Below are 22,091 nucleotides of genomic sequence, written 5' to 3'. Positions count from 1 at the left end.
CCAGAGGAGCCCTCGCATTGATTTTACAATCAGCAAACTGCTCCTCAACTGCTTTGGCGGGGGAAGGATTGGCCTATTGGTTGGAAAATTGATGTTGTTGGACACATGAGAAGTTTTGCACTCACAGGAACAAACAAGCGCACAAACAAACACACACATGTGCAAGTCACTTTCCTGACATTCTGACGGTGTGTGTGTGTGTGCAATCTTAACACCTCTGAAATTGATCCATTAGCTTCAGAATTGAAAGCAACACAGACACCACACAACACACTTACACACAGGGCCACCTTTGACTGAGCGTGTGCCTCACACACGCTGGTCCGTGAAAAAGGGTCATTTAAAGATCCACCGCCATCTGTTTTGGCCCCAGCATGCCATTTTCCCCCTCTGTGGGGGCCTTTGATTTAGCACAAAAGGGTAACATCGCTTCCCTGTGTCCCGCTGTGCAACCAGACGCCCACTCGGAGCAGGTTACACAAATCAAACATGGCCGGGCATCCATCGTTTCATCATAGGTATGACCGCCGGTGCTGGTGTTAATCACAAACATTAGGGGTCCAATGTGAGCGCTGATGAGGGAACCTGTTTGTTGTGGGTGTTGCAGATACATCACATCAGCAGACTGGTGTAGAGGTACGAGGCAGCAGGTGGATGATACACGCTGAAGTACTGCCTTCCAGCGAAGGTATAACAACAATCAGTCTCTCTGGACACACCTTCAGTTCAGCAAACATGCGTCATACTGTACATATCCACACTTTCTCCAAGATATCATTTAGTCTGAGGGCATGAATCTGATGTGTGTCATCGTCTTTCAATTTGTATGATTGTGGAAATAGAAACTCCAATTTGAATGCACCTAGAGGCCTTTCTCAAAAAACATTTGCCTTGCATTAGCTCCACTAATAAAGGCTCTGCATATCACGTTTGTTTAATTAGTTTTGCATTGAAATAAATCCCTCCTGAGCCAAAGAGCAAACTGTGGGATATTTTACACTTATATATATATTTCAGTTAATGCACTTTCAGCTGTCTGATGAAGTAAATCCACTCTATCGGCCCTGTTTCCATTTGCAGGCAGCTGTTTTCAACAGGAAGCTCTGGAAGAGACGGTTCACTTCCAAACAACAGATATTATGTTTTCCCATCAGGAGCTGATAGAGACCAAAAACAGAGCTAATAGATTATTACTGGACTTACATCATTCAACTGACCAGAATCATGACTCTAAATAAACATTAATGTTGCTCCAATTGAGCACAATGTCTCCATGTCTCTGAGAAACCATTGTTTAGGTCCAAATAAAGCAGGTCTCAAGGTGATTCACTTGCATTGCTCTGCCCACAACAGGCAAACACTTCAGCCTCAAACACTGTGGCAGCACCTTCCTAAACGAAAAACAGGACCATTGACAAGAGGAGGTGATGCAAAGAGAGGACAACAAGAAACTACTAGTGTGTGTGTGTGTGTGTCTGTGCGTGTTTGTGGGTGTCTGTGTGTTTAAATGTGTGAGACATTGTAACTACCCAATAAAATGTTCACCATCTTCTCAGTGTTTTTTTAAATTGCACTTTACAGCTTCAGGTCAAACCAACTTGTTTCTTTGAAAAATCATTGTTAACTTTTATGCATAAGGAATCTAAACAATAACATTAGAATGCTTTGCATATTAAATAAATTCAATCATCAACGGCTTGGAAAAACACGTTATACTTTCAGCCAGTTTTGCCAAAAGCCTTTTTAACGGTTGCAGCAATGCCACGCCCCATCCACCTACCAACCTACTTCATACTTCAGGTAGTTCTCCCAGGATTAAAAGCTCAATCAGTCGATGCAACTTGCAGCGGCATGTTTGTCGAAATGATGGAACACGTTGAGCGTAGCTGCTGCTGCAGTAACGTCACCCATGAGTGATATCTACACATTTTTATATATATATGTATATATATAAAAGATCTGAATTTGGATATTTTCACAGTTGTGGCTGAAACTTTCAAAAAACGAAGAATGTAGAATATTAAAAAGGAAATTTATGAATAGAGTGAAAAAGATATTGGCTGTTGTGATTTACAAAGCTCTAATTCAAGTGCAGCACTGACTCGGCTGAGATTCAGTCATGCACATACATTTCTTAGCCTCCAGAGGGCAAATGCACACATGTCTTCAAGCTGAATTAGACACAGTCATCCACTGCCACTTTGTGTTTTTAAATAGTTCTGTATAAGCTAATTTATACATTTATAATATTCTGCTACATGTAGCTGTAGGAAGGTTGAAGGTCGAAGTGAACTCTTAAATAAATGGAACAAGGAAGAAGGAAGTGCTGTTATGAAATAGGAACGTGACATCACTGGGAGCACTGGAGGAATTCAGGAAAGCAGTGGAGAAGCTGCAGGGAGAGGAGGAAAAAGGGGGAAAGGGAGGGATGGAGAAAAGTGGGAGCGAACGGAAAGGAATAGAGAGGGATACGCTGGAAGAATGACAGGATGGGAGCGTCATTCCCTCCTCTCCATCCCAAGGGGGCGAAATGTGGAAAAAAAGCCAGAGTTCAAATGCTAGGAACGGGAGGTCAAACTTTTATGTCGACAGAAGTGTGTGTCTCCGAGGAGCAGAGGGGAGAAGAGAACCACTGGTGTTGTTCAGTCAGAGGAGGAAGGAACTTGTTTGGCCCGAGTGTGTGTCCAGCACTGCCACTACACTATGACAGCTTTGAAGCTCCAGCGACTGACCTCCAGGAAAGGTGTTAGTCCTGAAAGTTGACATGTGAGAATCTGTCGATCCTCGGTACAGAGCTGCTGGACTGATGGAGCAGAGGACAGACAACCCTTCATGTCCACAAGGGAGATGGGCCCTTTTTAATGGAGTAGTTCTACATTTTGGGAAATTCACTTGGGAGAGAAGAAACATCATAGGTATAGACACCATACAATCATATGTTAACACAAGCAAAACTTAAAAGAAAACCAAGGTTACAACTTGATAATGAAGCAAAAAAACTTACAATAATTGTAAACACAAGAATAATTCAAGTAGAATCATGTCAGCGAAAGAGTCACAGAGAACTCGGCTTCTAGCGGTTGTCAGGATCTATTTATTGAAAGTCTATTCTATGCTAGTTTGTCAGGATTACCAACCCTGGCTTTAAAATCATCTGCTTGTAAAACATGGAAATACAGCCAGCAGTTTATTAGCCTGTCATAAAAAAAATCCAATCTAGCTGCACCTATAAAGCTTTCCAAAAAACAAACATCATAAAGAAGTCATAGTGCGTCACATTCTGTCATTTTACACTTCAGTTGCTGTTTGTTTTAAACAAAGAAGAGATATAATGTGCTGAACTGAACCTTAGAGGAGCATTATTAACCTTTGGGCCCAATCGGAGAGGCGGTGGACTAGTGGCAGAAACTTTAACTATGGGCAGAAAAGGTCTCTGGTTCGTCTCTGGTTCGACTCCATGGAGAAACAACAAAAAGACGAACCTGTCCAAAAATCCAAGAGTATTCTCCCTACCCTGTCCATTGCCCCTGAGCAAGGCACCTTACTCCCCCAACATCTGCTCCCTGTGTGCTGTACATGGCTGCTCACTGCTCTGTGTGTCCTGCACCAGATGGGTTAAAAGCAGAGGTTAAATTGAGTGTGCCTGTGCATGTCTGTGCATGTGTTTGGGACAAATAAATGTATCTTAATCTTAACCAGGCTAGCCGTTTCCACCTGCTTCCATTCTTTTTGCTAAGCTAACTAGCGCCACACTGTTACACTGTATATTTACTGTACTGAGATGAGAGTGGTATCAACCTTTACATCGAACCTGTTTGCATGAATGTGGTTTGGATTTGAGTCCAGCTGCAGCTTCAGCCCACATTTTACAACATTGTCCTGAGGTGTGTCGTTACTGTGTGCACATGTAGGTCTCTGCTGAAATCCTAATCTCAGTTTAGGTGTGTGATACTTTATATTGATTTTAGGTGGGAAGGTGGCTGACCAAGCCTTTACCATATCAGCCTGAATCCAATAAAACTCAGGAGTGGGTTTGAATTCTTTCCAAAGTCTGCAGATAAAAAAGATTCTTGTCCTATCTCTTTGTTCTTGCTGGGAAATGAATCACACAGGTTAAACAGACACACGTGCTCCTCAATCTCTTATAGGGAGATGCACGGAGGCACGTGGTGTTGCTACACACGGACACACATTCCTGTTTATCCCACACACATGTTTAGTAGGTCTGTTGAAAGAGTGCTGGTGTTGCTGCGAATAAGAGATTTACAGTGACAAGCGACAGAGAGAGAGACAGAGAGAGGGAGGGCAACACGCCAGGGCACAGATGAGCTCATTGTTGAAACAGGGATTTCCACATTTCCATGTCTGTGTGCCCCCATGCCATGACACAGAGCTGGAAAACAAGAGGGGAGAGGAAAGGGGGGCACACACACACACACACACATACACACACGCAGCTGCATGCTGACATGATGCGCACACTAACACTAAGAAAGTAAGGTCCATGAAATCATTCATCATTCACAGGACATCAGGGCGAAAGTTCAGTCGAGTTCCTGAAACACACAAAACACACACAGGACAGAGTTCTGCCTCTTTTGTTGTCGTTGTGTCTCACACCCACAATTATGCAATAGTGTAATTTAAAAAGAAAAATACACATGGCAGAAAACAAAAGCCTTCACACATATTTTATAAAAGCAGCCAAGCATGCACAGAGTGGAATGGAAACACACAGCAAGCAGGCATACAAGGAGACACACACACAGACACACACCAGCTCTACCTCTTTTCTGTCAATAGGGCTTGGCATGCACGGTCACCACAGCAACCACACCCCGCCCCTCGGCTTGCAGGGGAGGTGTTTTGAAAGTTCAGGTTGTGTGTGTCTGTGTGTGTGCGTGTGTGTCTATTCGTTTTTGTTGCCTTCTGAGGACCTTATCCAGTTTGTCAGGACCAGAGCTTTGGTCCCAATAAAACTAATCTTCTTTTCTGAGGTCCTGGTTCAGGTTAGAGGTTAGAGGAGAGTTGTGGTTGGAGTTAGGTGCGTGTGTGTGTGTGTTTGTGTGTGTGTGTGTGTGTGTCGGGGAGCGACAGAAAGGGGCGTGGATGTGAATCAACTCCAAGAAGTAAAAGCAGCCGGACGTCCTCCTGCTCATCTGGAGCCGCAGCCGCAGCACCGAGCCGCAGTTCGAGTCCCTCCCGGTGAAGCATCCTCTCTCCCCCCGTGTGAGCCATGGAAGAAGACGCGTCCCATGCCGAGCCCAGCAGCTTGTCGGGCAGCACCCACACCATCCCGCCGCCGCTCGAGCATCCGGAGCTTCTCATCCCGAGCTTCAGCCCGTCCTCCGCGCCAGCCTCCCCGACCCCGGCGGGGGGCACCCTGTCCCGGCTCGGCTTCAGGGGTCCCACCAGCCCTACCTCGGTGGCGCCCGGCAGCCCCGTGGCCGGCGGCCAGGTGAGCGCCATCACCGTGGTGGCACTGCTGGACAAGCTGGTGAACATGCTGGAGTCGGTGCAGGACAACCAGCAGCGCATGGAGCTGCGGCAGGCCGACCTGGAGGGCGCCGTGCGGGTGGTGCAGGGCGACGTGAGCCGCCTCACCAAGACCCACGTCAGCACCTCCAACTGCGTCAGCAAGCTGCTGGAGCGCTCCCGCAAGGTCAGCGGCCACCTTAAGGACGTGAAGGAGCGCATGGACAAGCAGGCGGTCCAGGTGAAGAAGCTGGAGGCCAACCACAGCCACCTGCTGAAGAGGAACCACTTTAAAGTGCTCATCTTCCAGGTGAGGGGTCGAGTCCCAGCAGCAAAAAGCCTGTTGAAGTTAGAGTTTAGGATCTTTAAAGGGTTCACTCCAACTTTGTGTTTTGATGAAGTCGCGTTTATTTGTCGGGGAACTACTGGGTCCCCTGAGGAGGTTATTACCTCAATCTCAACAAAACTAAATGAAAGTTACGCCAATATAAAATACACACATTATGGAGGACCTATGTAGGAAGTACTTGAAAGTACGCACCCAAACCTGATGAGCGCTATAGGTGCTGGCAGAAGAAGCAGTGAAAGCCGACCACACATTAGATAACTCCACCACAAACTTTGTGATAAAGTTTTTAATTGCCTGCGAGGTTAATAAAAACTTTGTGGGAGCATCAACTCTTGTGCAGACATAGGCTGAGGCAGGGACCAGTGTTTTGAGAGCTGGATCCATACTAGACACTAGTCAAGATGTGTGTGTCTGTGTGTGTGTGATATTTGCCTTCTTATTTGACTACAGTAGAGTGAGTGTTTTGGTGCCTGCTTCTTTGTGTCATGTGATATGTCATATGCTGTAGGTGAGCAGCACATTATTATCACTTTATGTCAACTTATTAAAATTCTCGTTGAACAAGACACACACTTTTTTTTGGCGTTCAGCTGATTTCTCAAACGCTGTAGGAGAGTTACTTGCTGTTTAGTGACTGTGTAAATACACTTCAAACACACCTAGAGACACTAAGAGAGATTGTTCCCGCTCATGCCTTGTGTGTGGGTGTGTGGTTGTGTGTGTGTGTGTGTCGAAGAGAGAGAGAATAAGAAGAAGGGTGTGTCTGGGAATGGAGCTGCAGAGGATAATGGAGCAGGGCTCAGACACTGACTGAGTGGATCTGTTTACAGCCCACAGTCATAGTTCACACAGACTGATGGCTTCTGTGGGATTTTACCACTTTAACTGCCACATCCCACCTGGGAGGGTAAAACTCTATACTGGCACTGAGCTGAGTGAGAAACTTCCCAGTTTCCCTCAGGAAATCAGAGGTTTCAAATGAGTGGAATAAAACCATCGCTCACTTATCTCCCAACATGTAATGGCTGAAGCTTCTCCTGGTAACATGGCACCTGAAGGACAGTTTTGATTGTTGACCCGCAGAGAGGAGCTGATGTTATTAATCAAGTGAGCGACAGCAGTTACATGAATGTGTTTGATTTATACATTTCCACTCAACCGTAAAAGGCCTGATCTCGCAGAGCGATTGTGTATTCTACTGGGATGTGTGTGTGTGTGTGTGTGTGTGTGTGTGTGTGTGTGTGTGTGTGTGTGCGTGTTGGTGCGTCTAAGCGTGTGCATTCATGTGTATGTGTGCCCAGGCTGTGAAAAATAAAGAGGGGGTGGCGGGGGGGGCAGCATTGTTGACATAGCCCGAGCCACTGAGAGCTCTTAAACGCCGTTGTTATCTGGTTTCCCAGGTACTGAGGCTCTGTTGTTCAAATGCAACAGGTGCCAAGACCTTCCCCTTCACGACAAGGCGGCTCTGTGCGCCTGCGGGCGAGCCACCGCCGATCGATTTGTTTGAATCCCTGCTTTTAAGGTGAAAGAAGTGAGCAACCCGCTGCTTTAGAGTTAGAGAGGGGACGGTGAACTATGATATACCGGAGAGCGAGTTTAAAGTTTTGGGTGTCCACCCTGGAGGTGTTGTGTTACTCCCAGGCTCCAGGTAGAAGTGCTGATGTGACTTCTGCTGCTGGAGTTTCTCTCCCTCTAATTTTCAAACCGATGGGTGGAGGATTAGCAGATGGGTGTAGCAGGGCCAGGCCGCCTCCAGGGCGTGTGTGCACATTGTGTGCAGTGCGTGCAGCCTGCCCATTGGATGTTTTATGCTGATGTGTTGGGTCAGGTGTATGCAGTTACAGAGCTGGTATGAGGCTTGGCTTGCCTGAGGGGAGCGGGGAATAAAAGAACTAAGTGCAGCCCTCGTTCTTTCTCCTGCCTCTTTTCTGAGTCCGGCAATTTCTACCACGTCTCTTTTTATGCCTCAGGTATTTTGTCTGCTTCTGGATTTTTCTCCATCTGCTCCTGAGCTCTAAATGTTCTCGTCTGACACGCTCAGTTTTTTCGTCTTCTATTCAAACTCCAACGTGCATGTGACCACTTTTTTTATTCCTGTGTTCAGTCAAGCCAGCTGTCACGGTTCCCTGACAGCACACCAAAGCACATTCTGCACGCCTCACGGTATCTTTGATAACGCACGTTTTGCAATGCGCCCACGAGCCAAGTTCTCTGTGTCGGCCCTGTAGCTTCTGGCTGAGGGGCCCTCCTCCTCCGCCTCCTGCTCCTCACTTGACCGAGCCGGAGCAAAATACTCACCACCCTGTACGTGCCAGCTGAGGTGGAAACACAGGGGGCTTCTGGGTAAACGCTCTCTGTTGCACCGAGCAGGGGGCTCTGGTCAGAAATGACAGCGCTGTCTGACGCTCCGCTGAGCTCCTGTGTATAACGTGGACTAATGAGGAGTTCATTACTGCTGCTTGGGCCTTGTTTGTTTGTTTTTGTGCACCAGTGCTTTTCGTGTCTCCACACAAGCCCCTCCCCTTACCAGTCCCTTTCTCCTTCACACACAAACCAACACACGTTAACGTGCACATGCACCGAATCCACGAATCTGCGTCACCTGAGGATTCCACTGTGTACAGTGCAGACTCCGGTAATTACTGTTTGTAGCGGCGACATCTTTTGCATTAAATTAAACACGCATTTCTTTTTTAATTATTTGTCAGACCAATCAATTACAAAGTCTCTTTACCTGAGTCAGTAACCCTGGAGATCTTAATCCCAGTAGATCTTATTTGCATCACCGTTTACATTAAATTTAACGGGTTTCAAAATAAAACTCCTGTGACCGAAGTGGTTTATGTCTGAGTAGATCTTAATCTGCCCATCTGTGTTTATTTTACTGTGAAATATAATCACAGTAAACAAGTCAACCACATTGGCAAACTGAATAAGAACACTGAAGGTATTGTAAGTCCTTCTCCGGGTTTGCACACGCGGGCCCGATGCAGAGCTCCACTGGATACTCGCTGGTTTGAAGGGAGTCATGTGACTCTTTCGGTGGGATGGGAATCATATGTGTGTTGGTTTGTCTAATCGCAGGGAGATGGAGAGTGACAGAGACAGTCGGAGCTCTCGCATACAATAAAAGAACTCTCATATCGCATTGCAAGCAAAGAGAAATACACTCCAGAGCCAAAGTAAACAAAGTGACTGCGGTTGTTCTGTTGCTGCAGGGCCTGTGATGGAATGAGAACTTTCTCCTTTTGGTTCTCATTCTTCAGGTGTACATTGACAAAGGGATACTCATTTAACCCTCAGTAAATATATATTTTAAAATCACAAAGTATTATTTGTCAAAGTTTCCATCCATCATCACTGGGTGCTCACAAAGGTTTTGAGTTATCGGCGCTCTGCTACCAGACGTCATGGAGCTTTTGTGTACAGACACTTGACCAAAGGTTGTGACATCATCTTGCCTTTCAGCATCAGGATGTTTTTCCACACTCTGTTATAGGGTCTGTAGATGGAGGACAAACTGGGAGTTCCAGCCACGCCCCAAACTCCTACGTAGTCAAGTGACACAGCAATCTGTTATCTCAAGATAAATCAAACTAGAGTCAGTCAACATTTTCTTCAGGAGTTTATGGTTTCATAACTATTTCCAAGTTTTGCAAATGATGATTCTTGTAAGAGCCGAATAGAAGATTGGTATTCAATTCCAGCTAGTACCATTCAATGGGTGCAGGTCACAGGTGTAGGTGGGCACGCAGTGTCCTCAGCCCCTCAGTCAGGCTCAACCTCTGCTCCTCCAAATATGGTTACTTCTGGTTCTAAAAACTAGCTACACTCATGGCCTTAAAACGTTGGTTTCCACTTGTCGTACTAATACAGAAGTGACACAAATGAAGCTTTACTACCAGAAACCCCCTTGAAGCCGTTCTCTGAAGACGATGAACGAAGGTAGATGTGGGTTGAGCTTGAACATTGAATGCCTTCCTCTCCCCAAACATTCTGATGTAATTAGGTATCTGAGCGTTACGCGAGCGCACACATATTGCGTGTGTGTCCCTGGCAGAAACTTCCATCATGAAGTTGTATCCATCTCCACAGGTTGGAGCAGGCCACCGGCTGCAGGCTACAGCTGAGAGTTGTTGAGTGTCTCTCTCTGGAGCAGATGATATACTGCACCAGCTAATAGCCCAGAGCTGCTGCTGTTTAAGTGTGTTCAGTCATGTAAGGTCTTGATGTGACCAGGCCTCAACCTGTATTGACTCTTTAAAGTAAAAGGACACTGAACTCATAGTATCATGGTGGTAACGGTAACTTATTTCACTGTTGCCACTTTGGACAAAGAGAAATCGAGACAAAAAGAAATTCCCCTGAAATACTATCATCAACACAAATGCAATTGTGATCCGGGGAGGATTATGTACCTTAGTGTATGTTTATTTGTTTATGCTGATTCTACAGAGTCTTACGTCATGGTAATGTGATTCACTTGTTTCCTCCTACATGTAAGTAGATAGGACATGGATCAAATTAAAAAGTCCAAAGATGGTTTCTACCACTTTGGTTAGTTCCTATCACATTGAAGTATGTTCAAGTGTTTATGATTAGTTTTATTTTAATTCGTTATTTGATGCTGTGAAATGACAGCGTCAAACTCTATGATTGACAGCTGAGACTGACTCACGATTGGTTGATTGCTTCAGGACTCCACCTCTACACAGACTCTGGCTCTAAATTACATAACCTTTGAAAGATGGAGGACCGGTATCCGGGATATTTTGGCTTCATTTTTGTCCAGTTGGAGGAAGAGGAGACGTGTCTTTGTCCAGTTGGAGGAAGAGGAGACGTGTTCTCCATTTTATTTACACTCTCTATGCTTGTCAAGTGCAAATGGCTGACATCTCTTTAAAAGTTGACAACAGTAAAACATCCAGGTTGAACTGGGATGAGATGAACAGTCCTTGCTCATGGCCCACACGTCACAGCACAGGGGCAGTAAACAGGATTAACATAATGACTGTGTTCGTCCATTTTCTGGGCTCTGCTGTTGTTCCTGCTGACTGTGTTGACCGGGTCATTGTGACATGGAGCTCTGCTTTCCTACCACATAATTAAATGTGTGCTGGGGGAAAAGCCTTTTTGTTTTTTAAACATACTGCTTTATTAATATGTTGACCACAAATACAAGCATGGAATTGATGTAGAAAAACAAACCATTCAGCTCTACCTGTGACCTCCAGGTCAAGTTATAACTTCACAGTTAGATTTTGACTTGTTTCTATAAGAATGCAGTTGGGTGTGTTGATGTTCGTTTGAAAGTAAAAAGGGAAAAGGACCTGAGGAGAAAAGTGAATGTAACTGAGGGGGACAAAAGACAAAGAGAAAGATGTCGGCCCATTTTGCCTAATGATGGGTTAAGTTCTCAGACTGTGATGAGTGTGAGACACGAGAGGGGACGGGGAGGTTTCACCTTAAGTGCCTGCCTGTTCCGTCTGATGTCACATTCAGGTTTGACGAGTTTGAGAATCATCTCTGAGGCAAAGGCAAGTTTGTAGCTGCAGACTCCAGATGTAAAGTACTGGTTTTAAAAGGTTTAATAAGACAGACGGGTGATGATCATATTAATAGGGCCGTGCACGATAGGCTAGACAAGTTGCTTTTTAACAAATGAAGGTGGTAGCTCTTAAATCAGCTCCATCTCCAGGCATATCCCATGATGCAGTGCACTTCTTTGTCTACGCTACTGCCAAGAGTACATATTTTGCATGTTCTTATTTCGCTGCAGGTTTCAATAAGGTTATCGCAACAACCTCATCGTACCTCATGTGTTCATTAAGTAAGATGGACGGCTTTAAAATACTTTAGCGACAAAATATCTAAAGGATTAAAGAAAGTTCTGGGAGTGTTGCTGCTGGTGTCGTGCCAATGTAACTCACAGTCTTGTTGCGTTATTAAACAAATGCAACCAACTCCACTTTCCTGACTCCTCCTACGACCTCCCACTTGTTCTCTGACGTCAGATTCCAGGCGTGTTTGCTCCTTCTTGACTTTTCAAACCCCATCAAGTCATATCACGGAGGCCAAGGCTGCTACGTCCATGGACAGGAAAGAGGAAAACAAAAAGCATTTTGTTCCTCGCTGTTTGTTAGTTATATTATTTCTCTGCACTTAAATGAAATCTGAAAACACAACACGTCTTGAGATAACACGTTGACTTCCCTGCCTCCCTGCACACTGACCTCAGTGTGGAGGAAACATTGCGACAATTGGTGGTAGCCTTATCATAAAGGCTTGCTGCATGGCCACACAGGCCTTATCGAACAATAGCCCCGAAATGTACAGTCCTGTATTGTGCTGCAAAAACTATCAATGGAGGATCTTGGGAGATTGTACAAAGAAGCTAAAAAAGAGTAACATGGAGCGAGTGTGAATGTGGAGGAATGTAGTGAAGACGTAACACCATGCACGAGGTAAGAAAGTGCAGGTTTGGCAAATTTGATCTGTGGTGGTAGTGCAGTTAAGATCTCAACGATCCAGTCAACCACTGAGGAGATAATCATCAATATCATGTCATGTATGATATTATCATAGAGCTCATATTGCAGAAGTTAAAACCTGTTCTCATAAACAGGGCCCAGACTTCTCTCCTGTAAATTATGGGTTGAGTCAAGCAAGTTTATCGTTGTTGTTGTTGTTGTTTTTCACGTCAAACATTCTGTCCAACAGCCATTTATCTCATCCGGGATAATGGCCGCCTTTCTAGTTTCCCGCCTTTTACCAGCCTAGTCTGCATGACTTCGCACCTGAATGGGTTATTGTTTTGTGTGATTACACAACCTCGGGAGGCCAGTAAATACAGGCAGAGATGGGAGGGCTTTGCGAGGACAGGGAAAGAATGCCCCAACTTGTCATGCACAGCTTCACGGATATAAGCCAAATAATCAAATTAATATCTGCCAGAGTTTGAGCTACAATTGTAATGGTGGTATGAAGTGAGAGCTTGGCAGGAGTTTCATATGTTTAGAATATTTTACATTATTACATTACATGTCATTTAGCTGACGCTTTTATCCAAAGCGACTTACATTTTTAGAACACTCATCATTTTATGAGGGGCCATCTAGGGGTTCAGTATCTTGCCAAGGACACTTAGGCATGCAGATGGGATAGAGTGGGATTCGAACCGGCGACCTTCTTGTTGCAGAGCACCCACTCTATCCCCTAGGCCACGCTCTCCCACGCTCTTCTGTTGCAAATATTTCTATGTAATGTACATACATCAGTGGAAGGCTGTGTATCAACACTTTACAGAGTGCAGTGAGAGTTTATCATGTTCTGTGTTAAGTCAGTCCCATGTCAAATAGGAGAATACCATTTCCTTTTCCTTTCTTTCCTCTTTCCTTCCTCTGTCCACAGATGGCTCTTCGTCCACAGGGGAGGGCTCGATGTTACATAACATGCTGAAGGGGGGGGGGGGGGACTGGATGGCACACTAATGGGACGGATCCTCTGTAATCAAAACACATGCAGATGAAGGCAAATTTGTACACGCACAAGTTTCAGGTGGACACTGCCGTGATTGTTCACTGAGTGGGTGTGTGAGAGAGAGAGGCTGCAGGGACCCTGGTGTTGGGTCATCGTGAACGAGCTACATTGGGTCACAGATAAAGATAAAAGGCAAATTAAGAGAATGGAGGTAGAGTGGGAAGAAAGAAGGAGAAAGTTCGGGGCCAGAGCTTTTGCTTTAGCTCTTTGTTAGAGATGTGCACAAGAACAGAGTCTGATAACAAACATTTCAACTTTAGCTTCTCATCTTCTGTTGCAAAAATAATTGCAGGGATGGCAATGACGTGCACACATGCATCTCTGTGTGTGTGTGTGTGTGTGGTGATTGTGTGTGTGTCTGTGTGTGGGTGGTGATTGTGTGCCCTCTCATTGGCAAAGTCCCCCGGAGGCATCTGACTCACTGTGCCAACACACCTGTACCTGCCGCGCCTGCTCGGATTAGGAAAATCTCCAGGAACCAGGAGAAACACACCTGTTCCAACGTTCATACTGTTCACACGTATAAATACAGACAAGTACAGGAAAGTTCCCCCCAAAAAATCCTGATCAACTGACATTTTGCTTCCTCACATTAAGCCCCTGCAGAAAATTTCAGGAAAAGCTCTGGACTTCAGTGCAGCTTTAGACAAGAGCCCTAATTCTGACACAAGCACGCTAACATGCTCACAATGACAATCTTAACAGGCTCTTTTACGAGGTGTAATGTTTACGACTTTCAGCCCCTCAGTTTGGTGTGTTGTTGTTAATTAGCACTTAAACACAAGGTACAGCTCAGGCTGACGGGTAAGTCATTCGTTTTGCAGGTATTTGGTTGTGAGCACAACATTTACTTGATGTTAACGCCATAATTCATCGGCCAATAGTGTTCAAAGTTGAAGTGATTCATCCTCTGGGGACTGTTAACGCAGAAAATAAATTAAAATTCATTCATTTTGGCTCAAAACGTGCGATAGATCCACCAAATTTGCATTTGCCTATTAAATTTATCTCAACCATGTCGCCCAGTCCTGAGTAAAATGTGTTAACAACTTTAAATGTAAAGCAGAAGCCCATTCACACACACAGAGACAATATAAACAAAGGAGAGAGAGGAGTTGTAGAAGTTGTAGGGTGTCATTACCCTCATGCTACAAACAGAAACATACTCACACAGTAACATGAGTCTATCTGAGCTCTTTCAATGAGCTGAGAACAGTGTCCTGCCCCGCCCTGATCTCTCTCTCTCTGCTTGAACACAGCAGGACGTTCTAGAGACTAAAGTTAACCCAGGCTTAATAAAAACTTGCAATTAGATGACAATTCTACCGTGCGAGTGTTGAATGTCCTCCTGAACTCCTTTACCCAAGCGTTGGAACAGAATATCCTTGAATTGCGCGCCCATGTATGTTAAATACAGTAAATTAACTTTGATTTCTTGGTTCATTTATATTAGTTATTCTTTATATTGCTTTGTTAAACTGTTTTTTATTTTCTTTATTAGACAATAGACAATGTCTTACATGGCTGCACACAACTGCACAGTGGCTCAAAGTGACGTGCAAACACACAAACTTGCACACTGTATCACATTCTTAGTGGCTAATGAGCGCTTGCTTAGAGGGTACACTAATTAACGGGGTTCCCAAGAGAGATGTGCCAAAATGTAATGTTCACAAACACACATAGACACACACACACACACACACACACACACACACACGACAGACCTGGGTCAAATGGTATTTAGGAAGATTTTATTTTGTGTAGCTCTCTTGCAAAGACTTGTGGGAGTTAAACTGAGGGCAAACTCACTTCATGCTGTCTCACTAATTGGGCCGTCAAACACAGAAGCAGCATGTTCACGAGTAAAACCAAACACAAGGTGCAGAAAAAAGAGCTGCACGAAGTCAAGGTAGTGAAATTAAAGCCATAAATGTGTTTTCAGACAGAACCTGAGGTGAAAACCTTGCAGACTCTTGCTCTTGAAGTTTAATTAAAATGTTTTTTGCAGCAGGTCGAGTACAGTTTGTACCAGGAGGGCTCTGCTCGCATTCAATAGTGTTGGGGTCTTTTCTGCTGCCTCCCACATACTCCAGTAGCCACACTGATTATATCAAACATGTTCGAGCCAAATCGGAAAGTCTCATGACGTGCCCGGACTGGAGCAGAGGTGTGGAGGCTGGATCTCTGGATAAAAAAACTCCTTCTTTGCCAAACAGTCAGGGAAACATTTCAACAATTTATTATCAGGGGATACTCGGCTGAGGGTCAGCAGAGGTCATGCAAGGCTGGGATTTTTGTAATCATGACTGGGTCAAAATTAGGTGGATGTATATCACACTTAATGTTGATTAACTCTATCTTAAATGTACACACAGAGAAGGGAGATAAGTTTAATCTCTGGAGCTTTCAGGGATTTCTAGCGTTTTTTATAGAAGAGAGATCAGTCACGCAGCGCCTGAGTTTCTGATTTTGAGTTTGCACCAACACGTTCCGTCTTTCTTGGGTGTGGCGCAGTGTCAGACCAACCGCAAAATAGGGCATTCAGACTCGACAGGAGGGAGACACGGAGAGCACAACTGAAGAGGACGGATTACAGTTAAACAAAATGAGAGTGGGAGGTAACCAGACCTGTTCCCCAAGGTGCTGGCTTTGTCCTTTTGGATTACCAGTTACAAAACCCATAGTGCTTCATGGCTCCCGGCCTTTTGAGGATTAATGTCGTACCTACAGAGGAAAAAAAGAATCCTGATACACTAAAAAAGCAGTTTGTGGATATTCATCAAACCTCCCCCTTTTAAATATTATTCCTGATATTCTGTTCCATTGCCCTGCTCTGATGTTCGGCCTTTTAAGAACACACTGACAGATTTACTAGCACGGACTGAGATACCACACATGCTGGGCACACACCTGAACCGTGAATCATGCCTGCGTGACTGAGATCAAGTCAAGATGCATCAGGGATCTGCAAGGTGGTAGAAACAGAACCGATTTCCACTTCTGAAGAACTGTTCATTTACAGTTGTACAAAAACCTGAGTGCTCTTTGTTCAATGGCCAGGGGATCAGGGAAAGAAATTGGACAAACTTTGTGTAGTTCAACACTATTACTTTATAGACTGAACTTTAAAATCATTGCAGGACTACTTTTTGGGTTTGTGCAGTTCAACAATCACAGACACGGTTACAAAGCTTTCTTGCCATTGTTTCAGGTGTTCTATCATTTCATCTAACGCTCTTACAAATACAACGCCATGTCACAACTGGCTTAACATAGCACAGGTTTACTTTGCCTGACAGATTGCATGCTCTGTGCTACTTTACTTTTCCGCAGCATTGGTGACGGACGAGCATGTGGTTGGTCCAGTCCTTAAGTATGTGTTAATGACACCCCGAGAAAAACGCATTGCACAGTACCTCGACAACTAATGGCATCCTGTGACTTAGAGCACCTCCATAACGGGAAGAATGTAAAACCTGAGGCATGTTCGAAAACAACTCTTCAAACGGGAAGATTGTCTGATGAACGGGACGTTTACTGACTCTCTGATGCGAGCTTGTACACGCATCATTTACAATAAAAGCTTAAACCTTTGGCTTTTATTGTAAATCATTCCATTTTGATACTGGATATGGATGGAAATCATTTTCGTCTATATTTTAAAGATTAAAGCTCTCGATAGCTAATGGCGTAGAGTCGGGACAATCTCCCTCCACCCCATCCCATTAAAATATATTTCATTCCAACATGTATGAGGATGGGTGAGGCTGACTCTGGTGATTGATACTGGCAGGTTGAGGTAAAACAGAGCAGAGAGAGAGAGATGCAACTGAAAACCGAGAGCAGCCTGTGACTCCTCCAGATAAACAGGTGGAATTCCTCACACATTTCAGGAGAAAGCCGAGGAGTTATGCAGAAACTGGTTTCCTCCGTCATCAGCAGGCAGGTTAACCCAGCATGTCAGAATGTATTTAAGGCAGACATCCATTTGCAAGGGCCAAAGGGCCAGAAGTATAAAGTAACGTGTTCATGGGGAATGTGTTTGGATGTACACTTCAAGCAGCATTGTAAAGAATTCCTAAGGAGGCTCTGGTACTTGGAAAGGTGGCTTAGGTCTAACCCTGACCATAGCTAACTCAAACAAAGATCATGGAGATCATTTGCTGGAATTCATCTGAATTCTCATTCAGGAGGTCAACAGGTTTTTTTTCATTTACAGAAACTTGTACACTTGTTGTATTTTCTATTATACTAAAACCTTAGGGACGCTTTTAAAACTGATTCCCAATGACCGTCCTTTTAACCATATTTTTTTTGTCCTTCTGTTTCTTAGGAGGACAACGAGATCCCCTCCAGTGTGTTTGTCAAGGACTCCCTCAGGACCCCACTGCCTAGCCAGTATGACGCAGAATCCACCATGGTTACTCCATCCATCGCAGGCTCAGTTGAATGCAGCCGTGCCCAAGACGAGGGTCTCCAGACCATTAGCCTGTCCTCTGATGACGATGATGTTCTCAAAGCACTGCAGGAGGAGTCCGATATGCTGGCGGCCGAGGCTGAAGTGGGTCTGGGCACTTCCCGCCCATTAGAGAGAAGAGCCGACAAATTCAAGCGCAATAGCCTGAAGAAGGTCGATAGCATCAAGAAGGCCTTCACGCGCGAGAGCATTGAGAAGAAGATGAACCAGATCTCCACCAAGATTGTGCCCCCGGAGAAGCGTGAGAAACTCAGGAAGAGTCTCACCCCCAACCACCCCAAGAGCCCAACTGCCAAGTCCTCCTCATTTAAGGTGTCTCCCATGACCTTCAATGTAAAGAAGGTCAGGGATGGGCAGACCCCCACGCAAGACATAGGTTCCCATGGGGCAGAAGACCATGTGGAGATTCCTCATCTAGGAAACATGGATGGTGACATTCCCTTGGCAGAGGTTCATGCCCATGAAGACGTTGTGGAGGTAAATCAGGAAATGCTGGGTCCCTCCACCCCAGACAGCATGAAGGCAGAGCTGGCAATCAACGGCAAAGCACCGAGCATTGAGTGTGAGATCAATGGAGATCACGCTGCCGGCCTGGCAGTACCAGAGCAGGATGAAGATGTTGGCGTGGAAGAAGATGATGAGGAGGGAGAAGAGGAGAAGCACAAAACCCCTGTAGTACCAGCAGCCGATGCCAAGATCCCCACAGCATCAGCTGCTGTGGAGCAAGCAACTTAATATGATTTGATTTTGTTGAGCATCACTTCTAATTTCCCTTTTTTCTTTTCTTTGTTTCTTTAAGTTTCTACATTATATTCCCATCATGCTCGAATGATCCCTCCATTATAAACACTCACACCCAAACAAACTCAAAACATAATCATAGCTTCTAGGCCTTCTTACTACTCCATCACCACCATAGTCTAAAAATCTTGAAGCCTTGGTGAACGTCAAACCTCACAGTGCACATCACCGATCTCCTATTTCAACCAACACGGTGCCGCTTTACCTTCACCAGCACCGGTTCTTCAAATGTCTGCCAAGAAAGGTACAGAGATTTGACCCACTGACTTTGGAACTGCAGCAACAGGGAGAGGCTTTCCAGAACCTTCTCATGAAAAATGTAATGACTTTAAGATTCCATTAAGTTTTTTAAAAGCCATCGAAATCGGTTGCATTATGGCCGCCTCAACTTATTTCCAATGAAATGGAAATAAACTGCATTATTGCCTACAGCTGGTATGGAGTGAGAACTACTCTTCATTCAGATCTCAGACCAGTTGAAATGTGAGACAGCTGTGGGCTGGCTCTGTGCCATCATGGCCGGTGGAAATGAGGTACGGGACTGCTTCTTAATGTCTTGCGCTTGGTTGCCTAAGAAAAAGCAACGTCGCCATAACTCACCCTTGTCAACTGGTGACCATCCACCGGCAGCAGCAACCATCTCCCTCCTGCTGTGCGTGCCTGTGTCTGGACCCCCCCCCCCCCCCCCCCCCGCCTCAATGACAAACACTGTTTTGTTCTTTGTGGTTCTTGTGAAATATAGTAGATGTCCGGCAGCAGCGGTGCTGCCCACAGCCTACTGAGGCGGTGCGTTGCCAGGTTGTGCACGATTTGGAATGGGCAGTTGGGGGGGGGGGGGGTTGTAGTGGACTGGAGACTGTTTACAGAATTTCTTTGGACCTGTACTGAAAAGCTTCACTAACAGGTGATAGTCTCGAATCTCGTCATCTGTCCTTCTTCTTTACAACTGTTAGTCCGCCCTGATTGCTGAGGGCCTAACTGCAGTGCCTGAGGAGTTGCATGAGGAACCTAAAAATATCGTAGTAGTTGGTGTTTGCCAATTGACTGCCAACAGTTAACTTTTTTAAAAGTCTAAGAGTAGAAGTAGCATAGAATTGTTTGAAATAGTAAAAAGAGAAATATATATTTGAGTCCCATTGATGAAGGACAACACTGCAGCACGGAAGCTGCTCTAGATTGAGAGACAAATATATGACTGGCACAAATAACCCATAGGTTTTAATACTGACATGTGTGAAATGTCCACTCTACAGCCCTGGATCTTTTCTACAGGGCATCAGTGTATGAGTATGTACAGGAAATATTTCTACACGAGGCACACTTCTCTTTAGGTATTTACCGCTTATATAACATAACATATGAACTCTAACTTCCTTGAGTATGTGTTCTTAAACAGTAAATGTATCTGTAAAGTTTTTTTGAGTTATTATATGATACTTGGGTGTATTGAGTAATATTTTACTTTCAGGCATTCATTGCGTGCATTGGGAAAAGTTAGCTCAGTCTCATATGTTTAACACTATCTTATAAACATTTGCATTCACTCCGACACTCCTTAAGTGCCTCTGCCTTGCACAGGCTGGTATGAGGAGCTGCTCTCCTCATGGAATAGATTCCATATTTTCTTGTAGATAAGAAGAGTGATAGTAAAGCATTCCTGCTTTGTTTTTTTTTATCTCTGTTAGGAGGAATTCTTTGCAGCTTTAACTTTACGGAGCATATTCAAGCTTTGATTACAAACTGCAAAAAGAGGGGATTAAGTTTTCAAGGAGGTGCAAATGTATTTGTTACAATCAGCCTCGTGTTTGGAAGTTGTACCTGCAAGTTTCTATAGCGTGACCTTCCTCCTGTTGCACATAGTTAACGCTTTGCATGCCTTAGTTATAGATTTCTAATGTTTAATGACTCCCTAAGAATAGTTGAGCAAGTGATACCAGGGGCCAAGGAAACTTGTCTTTGTGTTCTTAACATGTGCAGCCTGGAAGAGAGGAGCCTGGAATGTGTCACACCATAGAATTGGAAATTATAGGAACCAATTGCTGGCACTACAGGATTGGAGAACCTCTATTTCAGTTACACCACTAGGACCCACTTCCATTATTCTGCCTCTAAATTAGACAGAGCAGAAATTAATCTGCTTACATCTAAATTATGCAAGAAAATCACATTATTGACGTCTGACAGAGACATGTATGGAGCATTTGATATATATTTATATATATTTTCAACACTATTTGACAAAGTAATACACTCAAAGCCTCTCATATGCTTCACGTTTATAAAAGTTTACCAATCTGCTATTTTGATATGATGGGTAAACAGCTTGTTACCTATGTACTCATTAAGTCTGAGGATTCTTTCTTTTTAATTCTTCTTTTGTATAAATCACTCAACTAAAATAAAGAAACATTAGGCTTACATGTACGTTCTGTTTTAATGCAGAGGTTAAAATGTGACTGGCTCTGATGTATTTCTGCTAATTCATGTAAAAGTGTGTTAATTTGGTGATATCCCTGTCTGCTGTTATTAAAAGAATATATCTAGAAATGATTATCTAGCCACGTGTGTGTGTAAATGTCTGTTTTGTTTTCCTTTTGTCTTCAATTCACTGTTTTATCTGAATTATATGTGAGGACCACTTTTTGCTGGGAAAGCTCTGACATGAGATACCTACAGCACAGGTTGTGATGTTTAATATCATCTTTGTTTTCGAGTTTTAAGCCTGTTAATCTAGTCGCCCACTTAAAACCAAAGAAGTTTCCCTCACAGCCACTCGAGTGTTTCGATGTACACCTGCTCACACTTGTCTCAACCAATCTCGTAGCCACGCAGGAATTTACCTTCAAAGTGTAGTATTGTATACGTCAATAAAAACTTTATAACATTCAGATTTGGATTGTGGTCTTTATTGTGTTAAGAGGGGACGAGTAAATGTTGTACATATTGCATATATTGAATGATGGTAGCTGCTGTCCGGTGCGTCACTCAGGCCCTGATCCCTGTGACTCACACGTCTGACCAAAGAATCATAAAGTTCAGCTGCCTGTGGGGTTAGGCTGTGGTAAGTTCATAAATAAATGAATAAATAAAAAAACTTAACTGTAGGTAACAGGTTAGAGAATTAGCTCAAGTGCTGTTTGCACACATTTTGTAATCTGTTGAAGATATTGCTGATAAGTCGATGACGGTACAGGAATAACTATTACTTCTATTTCAAATTTAAATAATTCAACAATCTTTCCACTAATCGTCTGGATACAATGAAAATTACTTGGAAACAGGACAAATTATTTTATGCTGACTTTGTTAATCATATATTTGTCATTCATATGTCATATGATAACAGAATGTTATATATATATGTATATATATATATATATCACATGTGTAATATCATAGCAGTGTGTTATATATCATATGTGTCACTATAACACATATTATATATAT

At 44.1% G+C, this 22,091-nt stretch overlaps 1 protein-coding gene across 1 annotated transcript; it reads left to right on the top strand.

Moving 5' to 3' along the window:
• The first annotated feature begins 5,163 nt into the window (after positions 1-5,163).
• cavin2a (caveolae associated protein 2a) lies at positions 5,164-21,532 on the top strand. Its single transcript, XM_062403016.1, has 2 exons — positions 5,164-5,785; positions 17,700-21,532. Exons 1-2 carry the CDS (start codon positions 5,237-5,239, stop codon positions 18,576-18,578), a joined length of 1,428 nt encoding a protein of 475 aa, XP_062259000.1. The 5' UTR covers positions 5,164-5,236; the 3' UTR covers positions 18,579-21,532.
• The last annotated feature ends 559 nt before the right edge of the window (positions 21,533-22,091 follow it).

The sequence above is a fragment of the Platichthys flesus genome, chromosome 13, assembly GCF_949316205.1.
Source record: "Platichthys flesus chromosome 13, fPlaFle2.1, whole genome shotgun sequence".
Lineage (NCBI taxonomy): Eukaryota > Metazoa > Chordata > Actinopteri > Pleuronectiformes > Pleuronectidae > Platichthys > Platichthys flesus.
Note: the sequence above shows the minus strand (reverse complement) of the source record. Positions and strands in the feature narration are given on the sequence as shown.

Bases quoted from the DNA above. Each gene is read 5' to 3' on its own strand.
- cavin2a (XM_062403016.1), top strand. From the start codon at position 5,237: ATGGAAGAAGACGCGTCCCATGCCGAGCCCAGCAGCTTGTCGGGCAGC. The intron at 5,786-17,699 runs GTGAGGGGTCGA...TCTGTTTCTTAG, and splicing joins TTAAAGTGCTCATCTTCCAG to GAGGACAACGAGATCCCCTC.